This window comes from Phocoena phocoena, chromosome 3 (assembly GCF_963924675.1).
Source record: "Phocoena phocoena chromosome 3, mPhoPho1.1, whole genome shotgun sequence".
Classification (NCBI taxonomy): Eukaryota; Metazoa; Chordata; class Mammalia; order Artiodactyla; family Phocoenidae; genus Phocoena; species Phocoena phocoena.
In genome coordinates this window covers 171,259,779-171,278,212 of record NC_089221.1, presented here as the reverse complement: position 1 = coordinate 171,278,212, position 18,434 = coordinate 171,259,779, and the positions used below count along the sequence as shown (strand labels likewise).

Below are 18,434 nucleotides of genomic sequence, written 5' to 3'. Positions count from 1 at the left end.
GCCAGCAGTGTCCCTGCTGGCCCCGGAAGCACATCTGTCAGGCAGAGGTGCCGCCCCCTCTACCCTGGGCCAGGCCTCACTATGCTCAGACCACCAGCCCCAGGCCCACCCTCCACTTCCCAACAGAACCAGCCTGGCTGCAAAGGACTGGCCTGGATCATGGGGGCATGAATTCAAGGACCCCGGCGCCCCCTGCTGACCGCCTCTGAGTGGCCCCCCCCCGCAGCCTCTCCCCCAGAGCCAGCCATTCCCCACCGGTTTGTGACATTCAGGCCGCTCTGGGGTCCCGGTGTGTGCAGACTCCAGATGGATCGAGAAACAGGCAGCCCCAGCTGGGCACGACGCACATGGTTTAATGACGGCGATGCTGAATTCCAGGACGAGCGAGGTTCACCTGCGCCAGGCGTGCGGTAGACAAAGGACTGCTCTCTTATTTAAAAAAAACACAACAAAACTCAAACAAACAAAAATAAAATCTGGACCCATCGGAATACACACATCTATGTACACTGTCCCTGCTCGTCCCTGCCCGTCCCCAGCAAGCAGCCGGGATGGGCCAGGAGGTGGGACCCACCCTTCCCCAAGTTCATGCAGGCTCGGCCGCCTGCCCCTCCGAAGAAGACCTTAAGAGCTGTGACCTCTGTCTCCCCCAGGGGTAGGGGTGGGCCACTGCTCTCCCCCAGCAAGCCTTAACATTTTGGGGACTGATTTACAGAAACACAGAAACAAATCCAAAGGAAAGTCACAGATACACATATACACATGCACACGTGTGGCTGGCTGAGCAGAGCACAAGGCCCTCACAACCGGAGGAGCGGGGGCTCCGGCAGAGCCGGGGTGACCGATGGGGCTCTGCGGGGCCCCCCCTGGCCACGCTGGACCCCCGCCCTGCCCAGGCCACGTCCATCAATGTCCTCCGACCTGGGAAGGGGAGAGGAGGAGAGGTAGGGTGGCTGCTCAGGCCCCTGGCCACACACCGGCCCCACCTCCCTCCTCCATCTCACCTGAGAACAGGGCAGAAGAGGACAATGAGGTGGGCCCAGGGTCAGGGGGAGCTCAGGAAGCTTCTGGGGGAACCCTCAGGTGCCCCCTCCCGCAGCCGAAGGCGCAGATGGACAGGACCCACTAGGGTGGCCTGGAGGAGAAGGGGCTGGGGAGGAGGGCTGGGCGCCCACAGGACCTGATCTGCAGGGTCAATTCTGCCCTCAGGTTACCCTGACCGGCCACCCAGCAAGCTGCAAGAACCACAGTCGGCTGTGACCCCGTGAGCGACAAGGACAGTTGGGGTGAGCCATCATGGCGAACAGGTCCCACATCAGTCTCCCTCAGACAACAAGTCCGCCTCAAGGTGACCTCCTTTGGCGTGTGGCCTGCTCCCAATGCCGTGCCCCTGAAAGAGCCACCGGTCGGCTGCTGGGGCAGGGAGAGCAGAGGTGGCTGCAAAGAAACCTCTCGAGTGGGGACGTCGTTTCGATCCACGGGCCAACCTGAGCCGCCATCCTGCCAGGCCCTTCCCCGGCCGACCGGCCTGGTGTCCAGCCATCTGTCCCGTAGCAGGTGTGGGCAGCAGTGAGCACGAGCTTCCGGGCAGAGCCTGAAGCCCCAGCGAGGCGGTGACGGACACAGACGGAAGGAGGCGGCATCTAGGAGGCGTCCATCCCGCTCCGAGAACAGCCGTCCGAGCCGGGGCCACCCAGGGTGGAGGGATCCGGAGGCCCCACTCCTGCTGGTGCCCGAGCCCGGCCCCGCCCCAAACACCGGCTGACAGGGTTCACAATCAGGCTTTAATAGAACCTTCAGGGTCTCTCCAGGCCCGGCTCCCGCCCCACCCTGGCTGCCTGTCTTCCTCTGGGGCCCATGTTCGGGGGAGGGGAGGGTCCATGCACGCTGAGAGGTGGCGCTCTGCGACCAGGACGGCACGGCCACGGGTTTACCGGATCCTGGTGAAGAGGTTGAGGACGGACACGGATTCCTGCAGGGCACACAGGAGCGACGCTGAGCCCTCGGTCCGGTGACCTCCCGCAGGGGCCAGCTGCGAGGCTGGGCTGCTGGGCTGGGCGCCAGCCGCTTGGGCACGGGAAGGAAGTTCTGCCTGGAGGGACCCCGAGGCCTCGGGCCTGAGGAGGGGCCTGTGCAGGCACCTTGCGCGGCGAGTGCCCCAGGATGTGCAGGGACACCAGGTGATGCAGGAGGAGAGAGGGGGTGTGGGGATCCCGGGGAGGGCACAGTTGACGGGGTGACTGGGGCTGGCTGAGCGGCGGGGGCGGGGCAGGAGGCCCCAGGACAGGCTGAGGGCATACACGTGGGGGAACATCTGGCGCTGATACCGACCCACTTTACCTTTGTCGAACGGGTTTTGCTAAAGACATTCCAGAACCTCAGGGTTTCATCTCCAGCACCAGTGACTATGGCCTCTCCGTCAGGGGACATGGCCTGCGGGAGAAGAGAGACCCCCTCTGTCCTTGTGGCCTATGGGCAAAGCCATGAGAACACAAAGGATGCCACACCCCGCTCTGTGCAATTGGGCAAAGGATTTGCTGGTTTAAGCACAAAACTTTTTTCTAGAAAAAACCAAAATATTGAAGAGTGGATTTGGGGAGGGGCTCCTTTCTCCAGACACGTGCAAGTGGTTATTTGGTGGAACATCTAGAGATGATCTGAGGGGTTGGATGTGGGTTAGTCGTGGCATCTTCTATTTTTATGTGGAAACAAACACCTGGAGATTATAAAGGCAGGCAGAGCTGCCCCTGCTCACAGGGCAGGGGCGTTGGTGAAACAGATTCAGAGTGATGATGCTGCACCCTGCAGTTCAGTCCCAGAGCCCGAAGCTGTTCCAGATGGAGGAACCGGGCCCAGCTGGGGAGACTCACCAGGTAGAGAACCCGGTAGGAGTGCCCGGTCAGCTTGGCCACCTGTGTCAGGGATGGGTATTTCCAGACAAGGATCTGGTTCTGCGAGTAGCCGTGCGTGCTCACCTAGGGGACACAGAGAATGCTGTCAGAGCCTGGGGCTCCCCCCTCCAGTGGCCCCAGGGCACAGACCCCCCCAGACACACCCACCGAGGCACAAGGACACCAAGGCGCGCCCGCAGGGTGCAGAGACCACAGGTGTCAGCCCTCAACCCCGCACCCTGGTCGATGACTGACTCCAGGCAGGGAACCACACTGCACATGAGAGCCCTCGGGCCTCTCCTGCAGTCACTGGGCACAGGTACCGGGTCAGCTTCTGCCAGACCTGGACGGCTGGGGCCTGGCCTCCTGCGCCCCGCACTCACCAGCTCATTGGCGTGCTTGGACCAGGCGAGGTTGCACACCTGGGAGCCGGTGTCGATGCACTGCAGCGGCTGCCCCGTTAGAGTGTTCCAGAAGCGGATGCAGCGGTCGGCTGTGCCGCCGCCGGATGCCAGCAGCCCGTGCTGGTGCGGGGACCAGGCGATGGCCTTCACGGCCGCCAGGTGCTCTGTGTACTGCTGCACAGGGCTCAGGCTTGAGTGGTTCCAGACCAGCAGCTGCGGGGACGGGGCTGTGAGGCCCGGGCAGCTTGGCCCCCAAGGAAAGGCAAGGCCCATCTTGGCCTCCCTTGGGGTGCACCCCTGTCACCCCTGCTCCACGGCACGGGGGCTGGCGGGGAGGGAGGGAGGGCAGGGGCTGGGCCTACCTTGTTGTCGTTGCCCCCTGAGGCGAGCAGCTGGTGGTCCGTGGACCACTTGAGCCCACACACCTCCTGCCGGTGGCCCTGCAGCCGCCGCTCTGACTGCAAGGGCGGCGTGCGGATGTCCCTCTGCAGGATCATGCGGTCCCGGCTCCCGGACGAGAGCTGGTCGGCGTTCCAGGCCAGCGCCCCTGCGGCCGGGCAGAGGGTGGGATGAGGACGTGGCCCGGCCCCTCGGGACCCACCCACCCCCGGGCCCCGAGCGGCTCCTCACCGACGCGTGCCGTGTGGCCTTCCAGCATGGACAGCTTCTTCCCTGCGGCCGCATCCCAGATCTGCACCAAGCCCTTGTGTGTGCCAACGGCCACCAGGTTCCCCTAGGACGACAAAACGGGCAAGAGCGGGCATCAGGCCCGTGTGGGGACCCCTTGCTTGGGCGGCCAGGGGCTCCCCTCACCTCCCCGTGGCAGAGCCTTGGGCCCACTTCTTTCAAGGTCTCTAACACGCGCCCCTTCGGACACCCCTCCTAAGAACTTTCTGGGCAGACGGTTGTACAGAGAATGGAACTGTTAAAATCCATGCAATGTGGCCCAAGATCCGCATGCTTCAACATGTGGAGTGAGCCTGCCCCCGAGTCTCTGTCACTCCAACCATCTCTACCAGGCTGGGGACAGCTGGGGGCACAGGTGTCACTGGGGCTTGGACAAGTGACCACAAGGCCAGATTCTGGCTCCTCTGGGTCTCCAAGGCCCCCATCACTGCCGAGGGCCCCTCCAGTGAGGGCCGGTCGACGTCCCTTGGGCCAACCCTGCTCAGCTGGGTGATAGGGCTAGTGTACTGACCCTCTCAGACCAGCCAACGGAGGTCACCGAGTCCCCTTCCACGGAGAGGTCACAGAGCCGGGTCACCTAGCAGAAGGGGGAGCAGTTGGTGCCCACTGCTCCTTCAAGGTCCAGACTGTCCATTCATCCATCTCTCTGTCCACCCATTCGTTCATTCATTCACACCTCAGGCCTAAGGGCACTGGCATCAGTGCTGGGACCCAGTAGAAGGCGGCTAGGGGGCTCGGGAAGCCACAGGCCAGGAGGGGGACACACCCAAGCACAGGGATGCTGACTGCACAGAGCCTGGAGGGACGCGGGCATCACGCCCGGGGGGATCCCTGCAGCAGGTGTCGGCCACAGGCTGCCGGGTCGGGGGTCGCGCGTGTGTGTGTGTGTGTGTGTGTGTGTGTGTGTGAGAGAGAGAGAGAGAGAGAGAGAGAGAGAGAGAGAGAGAGCGCGAGACTGAGAGACAGAGAGAGACTGAGAGAGAGAGTGAGAGTGCGGGTGTGCCGGCCTCCCTGTGCTGGCTTCGCTCGCCTCTGAACCCACTTGCATCTGGTTTTGTCCCTCAAACACCCCACCTGCAGGGTCTTTGTGTCCTGCAGACCCTGAGCCCACATGTGTCCAGCAGCCACTCCGAGGCATTTACTGCTGGGTGGGGGACACTGCACTCAGCTGGGCCCGGACACCGTGCCTCTTCTGCTGGCACGGGCGGTGGCTGGAGCTCAGGCCGGGGAGCAAGGACTCCTGACTCTCGGAAGCCAGTCCAGGGGAGGGATGGGTGTGGGCCTCCGCTCACCCCTGCTGACCGACCCCAGGAGAGTCTGCACACTGAGGAGACAGGCCTGGGAGGAGGGGGTGGCCGGGAGCTGCCCCAGGCTCTGGAGGTCCCCGGCAACACTCCCACCCTTCACACAGGCCCCGGCCCGGCTACCGTAGGAAGCCGCTCTGCCGCCCCGAAGCCCGTGCGCATGCGCACAGGCTCAGCGGCGCCCACCTGGCTGGTGCAGGCGCTCCACAGGTACACGCAGGTCCCCAGCCCCACGCTGAGTACATTGAGGGATGACCAGTCCACCAGGTTCAGGTAGAAGTCGTCCTGCAGCTCGGGAGCATCCAGGACCTTGAAGGGGATCTTGGAGATCTTGCGGGTGGGTTTCCGTGGTGACCGCAGTAACTTCTGACTGCAGGGAGACCGAGGCAGAGATTTGGCAACAATTGCATAGAACTGCAGAGATGCCATCTCCTCCCGGTGGCCCTGGGAGGCTGTGTCATTTCCCGCTTGTCCCGACTCTGTCACTCTGTGATCCCAAACCCGTGGGTGACCCCACGGCCACCAACCCCTCCACCACTGGATGTTCAGCCGCCCTGAGCTCCGACAGCCCCGCCTTCCCCTCTGCCCGGTGCCTCCTGCAGGACCCCTCTCGGGCTCCCAGCACCTGGTCTGGGCCCACAGCAAGTCCCCAATGAGGGGGGTCCTCTGGGCCACCCTGTACCCCGTACACAGCTCTAGAACTGATGGCAGCTCCCGGGCCCTGCCAGCTGCCCCCAAGCCCCAACCCCGGCCAGTGCAGGTCTGGACTCACCTTTTGTTGCTGACGGGGGACAGGGAGTAGGGAGACACGTCATTGCCATCGTCGGGGCTGGAGCGCTTGGTGCTGAGGGAATACTGGGGGCAGGGGACACCCACTGAGTGGATGCTGCGTCCCGGAAGTCCTGTGCCCGAGTCCAGGGTGCACCGAAACTGGGAGGGGCTCTGACTAGAGATGCGCGTCCCGGGCAAACCAAGCCTCGCACCCAAGGCGTCCTCCTGCAGGGCTGCTGGCATCAGCCTGTCTCTCCAGCCCCCATGCAGCCACCAGCCCCTCAGCCCCGTCTCCTGAGGGACCCAAGCCAGGCCTTCTGGCGCTGCTCCAGGGCCCAAACGGGGAGGTGGGCTGCGGGGCAGCTCAGGCTGAGGCCCCGCCCCTCCACCCTGCATGCGGCACTGGTCCTAGGTCCCTCCAACCCACAGGCGCGCAGCAGGGCGACAGGCCTGGTGCGGGGCACGGGGTTAAGTGGGCCCCCACGCCTCTTGTATTCCAGCCCCCCGGCAGGGCTGAGATGGGAGGAGATGCCCGTAGAGGCTGAGACCGGAGGCCGGGGGCAGCCAGTGGGGCTCACCGTGAAGAGGCCCTTCCTCTCAGGCGTGGAGGGCTGCAGCCTGCGGTCCTCCGTCTGCGGGTCCTGCACCTTCTCGATGCCGGCACCAAGCAGTTCGTTCTTCAGCAGAGCCGAGTAGGCCAGGCCGTCTGTGGGCACCAAGCTCCGTGAGGCTGGGCTGGGGGGTGGGGTGGAGGGGGCGGGGGGCGGGGGTACCTGAGTCCCGACCTTTGCCGTTGTCCGAGGTGGCGTCCTTGGCTTTCCGGTTTTGGCTGGGAGATTTCTCATTTTCCTGCGGGACAGGGAGGGGAAGGAGGTAGGGCTGAGTGGGGAGGAGCCGGCCCGTGCCCCAAGGCTGCGCGGTCAGGGTCCCTCTCCTGACCCCCCTCACGTTGATCCTGTGGAAATTCACGCTCCAGTTGGCGCCGGCTCTCGAGGGGATGAAGCGGTCCCCGTGCTTGCTGGGGGAGGACACAGGGGAGTTGGCGGGTGTCAGGGTTCGCCGCATCTCTGCAACCTGGAAAGACAGCAGGGTGGGCTGGGTGCCTCAGAGCCCCCAGAGCACCCCAAGGTCAGCCTCTCTCTTCCCCGACTGAGGCCCCGCCCACTGTGCCTCCTCGCCCTTGGCCTCTGGCCGCTGAACAAGGGTTTGATCTTGGTAGTGACCCATGTGCTGGAACCTGCTAGCGGCACCACGTCTGGGGCTCAGTTCGACCGCCCGGCTCCGTGGGTGGGAAGAGGCCGGGGAGCCAAAGCCCGACCATGGACACCGCCACGTGCTGAGATCCGTTTCTCAGTGGTCACCAAAGGACGGGAACATTGACAGCACAGAACAAGAGCATCTGTCCCCCAACACTGAGAGCCTGTCGTCCTGCCAGCCCCATTCCCCACACACAAGGCTATTCCCCCATCAGACCACGACTCAGCCCCAGAACCAGGCAGTGGGAATGTCCCAGGAATGTCCCTTTTTCTACAAGGAATCTGCTGCAGGTTGAACTGTGTCCCCCAAAAGGATATGCTGAAGTTCCGAACCCTGATACTTGGGATGTGACCTTAATTGGAAATGGGGGTTTTGCACGTGTCATCAAGTTGAGACGAGGTCATACTGGAGCAGGGTGGCCCTAAATCTAAGGCCTGGTGTTCTCAGAAGAGACAGACACACCGGTACACAGAGTGAGGAGGGACGTGAAGATGAGGCAGAGACTGGAGGGTGGGTCTGTAAGCCTAGGACTGCCGGCAACACCAGAAGCCGGAAGAGGCAGGAAAGGCCCCACCCTGGACGGCCCAGCACGGAGCTGAGAACGTTGAGAACTGGCGGGCACAGCCTGCAACGTGTTGGGAGCCCAGGACAGAGAAACATAACACGGCGGAGGGGGTGGGGACGCAGGAAAGAGCAAAACAGGGCCCTCCCGTGCCACCATCGCCCCTCTGCCCTGGCTGCCCACGAGGATGAGGGGTCTGTGGCCCCGGCAACGGAGGGCAGCGCAGGGAGGCACTGGGGGATCTCACACCTGGCGTGGCCATGCCGCTGAGGGGGAGGACGTGTTTGTCGCCTGTCGGCACCTCTGTTCTCCGAGGGCCAAAGCCCAGCAGCTGCCCACCCCCCCGGGCCCCAACTCTCCCCGGCTCCAGCGGGCCAGGACAGCGCCGGCGGGGCAGCCCTGGGTACTCACGCTCGGCATCGTGTTCTCGTTCTGGATGACGATCTGCCGGAGGAGGCGCCGCTCGTAGTCCTGGTCCATGGCGGCCGTCAGCCTGGGCGGGAAGGGCGGGAGAGGTCGGCGCCAGCGGGCAGCGGTCCCCACTGCCGCCTGGCGAGCACAGGGCGCTCCTCAGGGACAGCCAAGTCCCCTGCCAGGTGGGGGCCCTTCCCTCCCAGGAGCCCAGCGGGACGTGACAGGGACAAACGGGTTCCTCTCTGGTTGTTCTGCAGGAACCTTCCACCGGGCCCGCACGCCTTTGTCCTGGTTCTGGCCGGTCGCCCGCTTACCCCAGGCCCCCCCATCCCCCACAGGCACCCATCTTGTCGCCTTCCTGCTTCAGACGCTCGAGGCCGTGAGCCGCCCCTGGGGCCTCGTCCTCGCCCCTGTGAGGGAGGCGGGGCGGCCCGTCAGTCGGGGTCTGCGGAGCTGACCGGGCGCAGGGCCTGCCGGGGCGGGGGACGGTGGCCTCCAGCGGACACACGCCTCCGCCCAGCTCCCCCGACCGCCTGGGGAGGCCTCTGAGGAAGAGGAGCAAGAGTGCGGCAGCGAGGGGCCGAGGAGCATTCCAGGGAGGGAAGAGCAGACGCCTCAGAGGGCCGGGTGCCCTTCCCGGGGGATGGCAGGCCAGAGTCCAGGGATGCCTGAGGCTCGGGGCGGGGGGGCGGCGCCGAGGGGGCCCCCCCGAGCACAGCCTCCCGCCCCGCGCCTGCTCTGCCCCCACCCCCCGGCCTCGCGCCATCACGGTCACCCTACGCTTCCGGCTGCAGCCCGAGGGCTGGACGCGGGCAGTGCTGGCTAGTTCCGGCCCCCGAGCCTCCAGGCTGGAGCTGCTCTGACAACCGACCAAGCATCAAGAATTGGAAAAGTGAAGGCTGGCCAGAAATTAAGTCTACGAATACAAATTCCTAGGTGTAGTCCCCTCCACACTTGCCTTTAAAAAAATTAGGGTAAAATACACGTAACATAAAATTCACCATCTTCACCATTGTTAGGTGCACAGCTCAGCGGCGTTCAGTCCTTTCACGTTGTTGGGCAACCATCCCCACCATCCACCTCTAGAACTTTCTCATCTTCCCAAACTGAAACCCTGTCCCCATGAAACATTCCCTGCCCATCCCCTTGCCCCTGTGAGCTCCTCAAGAAATCAAATACACACAGCCACGTGACCCAGCAGCTCCACTTTGAGATATACACCCCAGAGAAAGGAAACAGACCCACACAGAAGCTAATGTTCAAAGGCTCTTACCAGTACTATTTACAAAAGCTAAGAAGAGAAACAACCCAAGTGTCACCCACAGTGAACGGATAAACAAGGCATGCTCCATCCCCACCCTGGAATATTACTCAGCCTTAAAAGGGAAGGAGATTCTGACACCTGCTACACCATGGATGGACCTTAAGGACATGATGCTGAGTGAAATAAGCCAGACACAAAAGGCCACATACTGTGTGATTCCACTCATGAGAGGTCCCAGAGCTGTCAAGTCCATACAGACAGAAAGTAAACCAGAGAGAACGTTTGCCCTTAAAAAAAAAAGACACCTGAGGAAAGTCCAGCGCTCGTGTCTCTCTGGGTGACCAGGAGGCTACAAGACACTCAGGCCGATCTGCCGAACTGCTACTTTCGTGCCCCCAAATGGCCTCTCCGAGCTCCTGGGCCTAACCCTGGGCTGAAGCACCGGCACGAGCCTGTCAGGTCCTTGTCCCTCACCGGGATTACATGATGCACAGGGCTGCCTTGGTGTGGCTTCAGCCCAAAGCCAGATGCTCGGCCGAAGCAGAGCCAGTCGGGTTAGACCCCAGGGGACAGTAACACAGCCACTGGTCACCTCAGCGTGCCTATCTTACTCCGTGTTCCCTCCATGCGGCCCCGTGAACTGGATGCTTGCACCCCCCTCGCAAAGATGAGGCTGTTGAAGCTGGGCAAGGGGTCAGGTGGGGGAAGAGACAGGGCTCCTGCCTGGACGCCCACCCGCCCCCGTGCCCACGGCCCTCCCTCCACTCAGCCTGGGGCCCTTCTGAGCCAGTGCTGGCCCAGAGCCACCCATGCCCTGTCGTCGACAGGCAGCAGGCTTCCTGCTTCGGTGAGAAGCGGGGTTGCAACACTTCCGCCCCCTCCTCATTTCAGGTAAACCTTTGGGAGCAGGCACCCCCTTGTTGGCCAACGGCTTCCTGCCTCTTGTCCATTCTGGCCCCAGAACATAGTCTCTGAAATGACGGATGGCTGTCTCCGTCTCTGGCCTTGACCTCCCCCTCCCTACGCGCCCACCCAGGGCCCCCCGCAAGCCCTCACCACACCTGACCGCTCCTGGGCAGCAGGGCCACAGCGGGACACAAAGGCGCCCATCTGAGCATCTGGCCTGGGGGGGGAGACACCCATTCAGGGGACCGTTTCCCAAGGGCGGACCCGGCCGTCTCGCACCACAGTGCCAGGCCAAGTGCAAGCCAGAACCAAGCCCCAGCAGGGCCGGCGTCCACAGCGACTGAGTGGCCCGTGAACGGGCTTCGAGTGGGGCTGGACACCAGGAAGAGCCGTCACGGCCCTGTTCTAGCAGCTCCAGAGTTGGGCCAGTTGGCTGTCCCTGCTCTGCAGACACGGAAATAAGGCTCAGAGAGCCTGGCTAACTTCCTGGCCCAACGTGTGTGGTCAACCGCAGCAGCCCTGACCAGGGCCTCGTGTGCCGCCCGCCGGGCAGTGAGCCCTCAGGAGAGCAGGTGCAGGCGCACTCGGCTGTGCGCTCAGCAGCACCACCTCCAGGGCCCTCACTGCTAGGCTACAGCTCGGGGCCGGCGGGGCCCAGGGGAACGAGGGGGCTCATCAGCCGTCTAAGCCTCTCGGTCCACGTGAGCTCACTTCCGACGGAAACCACGGCCCCTCCGTTCACAGACCAAAGTCACCGTGCTAAAGACCCCGGCGGCTCCCTACGTGGTCAGACGGCAGGACCCAGACAACAGCTCGGATGCCGCCTGCGTGCCAGAACCTAAGCAGAGCCCAAAGCACCGCGGTCATCTCAGAGCACATGGGGCGGGAGACTAGTTTCCTGGGATGCGCAAAGAAGCTGCTCCTAAGACACCACGTGTCCTTGCACAGGGGGTGCGCTGAATCCGAGTCCAGCAAGTACGCCCAGTGTGGCGCGCCCCCCTCCATCTGCCCGCGACGTCCCAACGGGACAGTCTACAGAAGCCCGTGCAGCTGGCGGACGTCTCACTGCTGACAGGTGTGTCTGTTGAGGGTCAGAGAGGTTCCTAGTCCTCAGCCTCTGGGTATGTTCCTTTATATGGCAGAACGGGCTTTGCAGATGGGGTTAAGGCCCCTGGGATGGGGATGTCCCGGGGGGTCCAGTGGAGGCGGAGGGTCAGAAGCAGAGAGAGACGGGAGATGCTGCACTGCTGGATACGACAGAGATACGAGGATAGAGGACAGGGCCACGAGCCAGGAAGGCGGCGCCTCTAGAAGCTAGAAAAGGCAGCAACAGATGCTTCCCTGGAGCCTCCGGAAGGACTAGCCCTGCCTACGCCTGGATTTTAGCCCCGTGAGGCCCGAGCCAGTCTCCTGACTTCCAGGACTGTGTGAATAAATTTCTGTTGTTTTAAGCCACTGAGTTTGTAGTAATTTGTTACAACAACTGCAGGACACGCACACACTAGGGGCAGGCGGAGGAAGGTAGAGCACCGAGACCACCTTTGCTGATCTTTAGGGAGTGGTGGCTGCCAAGAGGGTGTCCTCAATGTGGGCCCTTAGAGGCATGCTCTCTGCCCCAGCCCGTGCGGCTCACGCGTCTGTCGGAGAGTCTTCATTCACCCCACCAATCCCATGTTTTCTGAGCACCCTCAGGCCTGGGGCGGGTGCTAGGCTGGAGCAAGCAGCGAGGACACAGTCCCACTGTGCTGAGCTCCCTGCCTAGCGGGGCGGGTGCTAGGCTGGAGCAAGCAGCGAGGACACAGTCCCACCGTGCTGAGCTCCCTGCCTAGCGGGGCGGCGAGCCAGAGACAAGTCACCAGGGGAAGAGGAGCCATGCTGGTGGCAGCACACCACAGCGGCCAGCTGTCTACGGAGGGCCAAGGCGGATGCGAGGTCCAGATTGGGCGGTGGGTGAGTGTGTGGGGCTGTCGGGTGCCAGCATCCAGCCCAGGATGAGGTCTCCGAGACCCGACCCCCCACAGAGGGACTCGCGGAGGCGTGGGCACGGGTGCAGGGGCTCCGGGACTAACGCCTTCTCAAGCTCTGCCCTTGTAGATGCAGATGACGCACCCCACCATGGACGCTGCTCTCTTTTCTAAAGTGACAAGCCAGCCTATATGACAAACCCACAGCCAACATCGTCCTCAATGGTGAAAAACTGAAAGCATTTCCACTAAGATCAGGAACAAGACAAGGTTGCCCACTCTCACCACTCTTATTCAACATAGTTTTGGAAGTTTTAGCCACAGCAATCAGAGAAGAAAAGGAAATAAAAGGAATCCAAATCGGAAAAGAAGTAAAGCTGTCACTGTTTGTAGATGACATGATACTATACATAGAGAATCCTAAAGATGCTACCAGAAAACTGCTAGAGCTAATCAATGAATTTGGTAAAGTAGCAGGATACAAAATTAATGCACAGAAATCTCTGGCATTCCTATACACTAATGATGAAAAATCTGAAAGTGAAATCAAGAAAACACTCCCATTTACCATTGCAACAAAAAGAATAAAATATCTAGGAATAAACTTACCTAAGGAGACAAAAGACCTGTATACAGAAAATTATAAGACACTGATGAAAAAAATTAAAGATGATACAAATAGATGGAGAGATGTACCATGTTCTTGGGTTGGAAGAATCAACACTGTGAAAATGACTATACCACCCAAAGCAATCTACAGATTCAATGCAATCCCTATCAAACTACCACTGACATTTTTCACAGAACTAGAACAAAAAATTTCACAATTTGTATGGAAACGCAAAAGACCCCGAATAGCCAATGCAATCTTGAGAACAAAAAACAGAGCTGGAGGAATCAGGCTCCCTGACTTCAGACTATACTACAAAGCTACAGTTATCAAGACAGTATGGTACTGGCACAAAAACAGAAAGATAGATCAATGGAACAGGATAGAAAGCCCAGAGATAAACCCACGCACATATGGTCACCTTCTCTTTGATAAAGGAGGCAGGAATGTACAATGGAGAAAGGACAGCCTCTTCAATAAGTGGTGCTGGGAAAACTGGACAGGTACATGTAAAAGTATGAGATTAGATCACTCCCTAACACCATACACAAAAATAAGCTCAAAATAGATTAAAGACTTAAATGTAAGGCCAGAAACTATCAAACTCTTAGAGGAAAACATAGGCAGAACACTCTATGACATAAATCACAGCAAGATCCTTTTTGACCCACCTCCTAGAGAAATGGAAATAAAAACAAAAATAAACAAGTGGGACCTAATGAAACTTCAAAGCTTTTGCACAGCAAAGGAAACCATAAACAAGACAGAAAGACCACCCTCAGAATGGGAGAAAATATTTGCAAATGAAGCAACTGACCAAGGATTAATTTACAAGCAGCTCATGCAGCTCAATAACAAAAAAACAAACAACCCAATCCAAAATGGGCAGAAGACCTAAATAGACATTTCTCTAAAGAAGAGATACAGACTGCCAACAAACACATGAAAGGACATTCGACATCACTAATCATTAGAGAAATGCAAATCAAAACTACAATGAGGTATCATCTCACACCGGTCAGAATGGCCATCATCAAAAAATCTAGAAACAGGGCTTCCCTGGTGGCGCAGTGGTTGAGAGTCCGCCTGCCGATGCAGGGGACACGGGTTCGTGCCCCGGTCCGGGAAGATCCCATGTGCCGTGGAGGGCTGGGCCCATGAGCCATGGCTGCTGAGCCTGCGAGTCCGGAGCCTGTGCTCCGCAACGGGAGAGGCTGCAACAGTGAGAGGCCCGCGTACCGCAAAAAAAAAAATCTAGAAACAATAAATGCTGGAGAGGGTGTGGAGAAAAGGGAACACTCTTGCACTGCTGGTGGGAATGTGAATTGGTACAGCCACTATGGAGAACAGTATGGAGGTTCCTTAAAAAACTACAAATAGAACTACCATATGACCCAGCAATCCCACTACTGGGCGTATACCCTGAGAAAACCATTCAAAAAGAGTCATGTACCAAAATATTCATTGCAGCTCTATTTACAGTAGCCCGGAGGTGGAAACTACCTAAGTGTCCACCATTGGATGAATGGATAAAGAAGATGTGGCACATATATACAATGGAATATTACTCAACCATAAAAAGAAATGAAATTGAACTATTTGTAATGAGGTGGATAGACCTAGAGTCTGTCATACAGAGTGAAGTAAGTCAGAAAGAGAGAGACAAATACCATATGCTAACACATATATATGGAATTTAAGAAAAAAAAATCATGAAGAGCCTAGGGGTAAGACAGGAATAAAGACAGACCTACTAGAGAATGGACTTGAGGATATGGGGAGGGGGAAGGGTAAGCTGTGACAAAGTGAGACAGAGGCATGCACATATATACACTACCAAACTTAAGGGAGACAGCTATTGGGAAGCAGCCACATAGCACAGGGAGATCAGCTTGGTGCTTTGTGACCGCCTGGAGGGGTAAAATAGGGAGGGTGGGAGGGAGGCAGACACAAGAGGGAAGAGGTATGGGAACATACATGTATATATATATAACTGATTCATATGATTCATTTTGTAGCAAAGCAGAAACTAACACACCATTGTAAAACAATTATACTCCAATAAAGATGTTAAATAAATAAATAAAGTGACAAGCCAGTGCCCTCAGGGGCACCCGCCCCACACACCCAGGCTGTCTCGGTGAGGAGGTAGACAGACGTCAAGGGCCTCAACCAAGATCTCTGGAGGAACTCGCAGCATTGGCCGGCCGCAGTCATACCCAAACCACATGGTGCTGGCGACAAAACTGGTCTGAGCCCCCGCTCCAGCCCATTCTCAGAGCCGAGGGCCTGCGGCTCCGCCAGGCTGCAAGCGGCCTATTCTAGAGAGTGAAGGTGGCATCCGAAAGAGTCCCCGGTCCCAGGACCTCAGGGACGCCCGCCCACCTCCTCTAAGACTGCAGCTTGCCGCACTGCAGAAGACCAGAAGAGTCCGAAGCCCTGAGAGAAAAGGCTGATAAATCCACGTGTGGAGAAATGAAAAGTGTCCGCAAGAAAATACACCACACAGTTTTCTAAAAAAAGAACGACACAACCGGGAAAAGTACCTGCCACCCTCAGGACAGACCAAAGCAGCAGCGGAAAAAGAGGCTCGGCTGCATGCGCGGCCAGAGGGCTGCAAACCCAGCCCAGAGCCCGCTCCCTCCTCTCCCCGAGCAACTCCAAGATCAGATGACGCACCCTCGCACCCACTCTTGGCAGGAGCCGGAATTTGGCAACTGCTTTCAGAATCTAAAAACACACATCCTCTCTGACTTCTAAGAATTTACCCTTAGAAACTCTGGCGCGCGTGGGCAAAACCCTGTGTACGGCGATTTCTCCGCAGTCTGCTTAGGAAAGCAGGGGACGAGAGAAGTCTACAGACCAGACGTCTACCTGAAGGGTGTGGCCCATCTCCCCACAGGAGGCACTGCAGTAAAAGGGGGGGGGGGTCTTTGGGACCCAGTGCACGTGACAACATGCTGTGTAAAACAAGCTATTTCTGGAAGGTTTAGGAAGGTCGGCTGGGGAAGAGGAACTAGAGGACGGGGTCAGGAGAGGAAGGAAGCCCTGGTCCTCCTGCCTTGTCACTCTGTGCTTCTTGGATTCTGCATCATGGGAACTCGCAGGCCATTCAAAGAAACGAGCAGCCGGGGAGAGCGGGGACCATGCATGCCCCAGCTCGAGACCAGAAGAGTCTGGGCAGCAGGGGCACGGCTGGCTGTGCAGGGGAACGCTCTGCCACCTTTGCTGTGTGTCTGCAAAGTTTCCTAGTAAAAGGCAGAGAGAGAGAGTAGTGACTTTTCTGTTGAAACGAAGTCCTGAGCACAGAGGCTGAGAAAGGCTCCCCCAGGCTGCAGGGGGTTTAGAGCTGCCTTGGGGGTCAGAGCGGGGAAGGAAGCGATGAGAGCCTGCTCAGGGGGGCCAGAACCCTGGCCCTGGAGACGCTCTGCCCGGAAGCCGGCACCTGCAGGCTGGTGTCCGCAGTCTGTGAGGTGGGCTGGGGTTCTCAGTTGCTAGCTGCCACTGCCCCCTCTGCACTGTCACTGGGAGGCTCGCCCACCCGCCAGGCCAGCCCTTAAGGTGGGTCTCCTCTTTACCCCTCGTGGCCCCCAGAATGAAAAGCCAGGCGGCCCACACCTTCTCTCACTGCTTCAGACTAGCCTTCAGTCTCCGAGCCTCAGCCTAGGCCTCTGGGAAATGGGCATGATCCTGGTCACCTGAAGGGACACAATGAGGTCCCTACAAGGCTAGGAGTAGGGTCTGCACGTGTCACAGACCACCTGATCCCTCAGGGTTGCCCTCCTGTGTGCTCCCCACGTTCACCCCCGGCCCCGGTCCTCTCCGAGAGTGAGGTCGACTCATGCTGGATGAAGAGGTCTCAGTGACAGAGCAGGGCCCTTGCTTCCAAGCCGGCTGCTCAACAGCTGGCTATCCCTCCTGAGGAGGCCTTCCCTGCGGCTCCTCGCTACCCTGACCTTGCTCGGCCCTACAGCGCGCCAGGGTTCCAGGCACCAGGCGCTCAGCAGGAGGTTCCCTGTCAGTACAACCCAGGGGTCCTCACCAGGGTGGTTCTGCCCTCAGGGGACACCGGGCCAGGTCTGAGGATGTCTGTGGTTGTCAGGACCGTGGGTGCCCGGGATGCTGCTCTACACCCCAGTGCCTGGGATGCGCCCCACCCCCGTCCCCAGAGAATGACCTGACCCCCGTGTCTGCAGTGCTGGGGGAGGGCCCTGTAGGGCCAGGCCAGGGAGGCTCCCTGGTGAGATGATGGGGCATGGGCTGGCCCTGGGGTTAGCAAGGACCAAGGGGCCTGAAGATAAGCCAGTGCCCCAGCCCCACAAGCCCTCCTTCCAGCTGGAGCCGGAGGCGGCTGGGGTCCCACGTGAGGAACAATACCAAGAGCAAGCTTTCACCTCAGGTCACTGCCAGCCCCCAGGTGCGGGCAGGAACCGGCCCTCCCTCCCCAGCCCACAGAGGAGGAAAGGAGGTCAGGAAGGGGCATGTGGGGCAGGACCCATGACAGTGCAGCCCCTCTGTCACTGTCAAGGCCTCCCCGGGGGGTATGCGGTGCGGAGGGCAGCATCCTGGGCACACCCTCCACTAGTTCACGCCAGGCCTGGAGGGGCCCAGCCAGCACTGCTTCCAGCAGTGCTCCAACTGCAAGTCCCTCAAGGCCTTTGCTTATCTTTAAAACTGGTCCTGCTGTTATCCTGCTGCAGGCTCGGAGGCCAAGGAGATACCGTGTGACGTGGTTCATCACTCAGTGCTCGAGGCTGAGCATGGTCTGGTGTGGCATGTGGCCGCCTGCCTGCCCGCGGCACCGCTGACATCTGGGCCGTCCTGGGCGCTGCGGGGTGTGGAGCAGCCTCCCTGGCCCCCATCTGCTCAATGTCAGGGGAGGCTCCCTCCAAGTTGTGTGGATCACAGATGTCCGCATACGTAGCCCAGTGTCCCCTTGGGGGGGGCAGGGTGCAGGATCACCCTGAGTGAGGGTAACTCTGGCCTCTGGGGGGCTGGTCACACCAGCTCCCCACACGGGGCGCAGGGAAGGGAAGGGAAGAAAGCATGCCAGCAGGGGCCTGGGCACGCCGCTCTGCCAGGTCCAGTGTGGGCACTGCGTCCCAGGCGAACGGGGCACCAGGGGAGAGCGTCAGAGCACAGATGCGGACAGTGAGAGCAGTGACACGAAGCACACCTGTGCCTCTCCAGCAGCCAGCACAGCGCCAGGCAGTCCAGGTGCTTGACTCAACTTGGTCCCCAGGTGCCATCCTATCTCCATTCCACAGAAGAGGGGCTCGGGCGCTCCATCCCGCCCGCCCCCAGCTGCCCACAGCTGCTTGGGCTCCGCAGTGAGAGGCTCCCCAGGCCCAGCACCAGCAGTCCAGCCATCTAAAGCCCCAAGGCCCACTCAGGACTGGT

At 59.9% G+C, this 18,434-nt stretch overlaps 1 protein-coding gene across 3 annotated transcripts; it reads right to left on the bottom strand.

Moving 5' to 3' along the window:
• Positions 1-1,865: 1,865 nt before the first annotated feature.
• FZR1 (fizzy and cell division cycle 20 related 1) lies at positions 1,866-8,361 on the bottom strand. 3 transcript variants are annotated; one of them, XM_065873591.1, is made up of 13 exons: positions 8,288-8,361; positions 7,006-7,131; positions 6,843-6,906; positions 6,636-6,763; positions 6,059-6,141; positions 5,473-5,656; positions 4,494-4,559; positions 3,926-4,028; positions 3,658-3,842; positions 3,275-3,508; positions 2,871-2,975; positions 2,341-2,433; positions 1,866-1,972 (listed from the first exon to the last, which is right to left on the bottom strand). In XM_065873591.1, the coding sequence occupies exons 1-13, from the start codon at positions 8,354-8,356 to the stop codon at positions 1,931-1,933; spliced, it is 1,482 nt and encodes a 493-aa protein (XP_065729663.1). In that variant the 5' UTR covers positions 8,357-8,361; the 3' UTR covers positions 1,866-1,930. The 3 variants fall into 3 exon arrangements, with proteins under 3 accessions (XP_065729663.1, XP_065729662.1, XP_065729664.1); XM_065873590.1 differs by having other exon boundaries at positions 1,931-1,972; positions 2,332-2,433; positions 8,288-8,356; XM_065873592.1 differs by lacking the exons at positions 5,473-5,656; positions 6,059-6,141 and having other exon boundaries at positions 1,931-1,972; positions 8,288-8,356.
• Between the last annotated feature and the right edge of the window lie 10,073 nt (positions 8,362-18,434).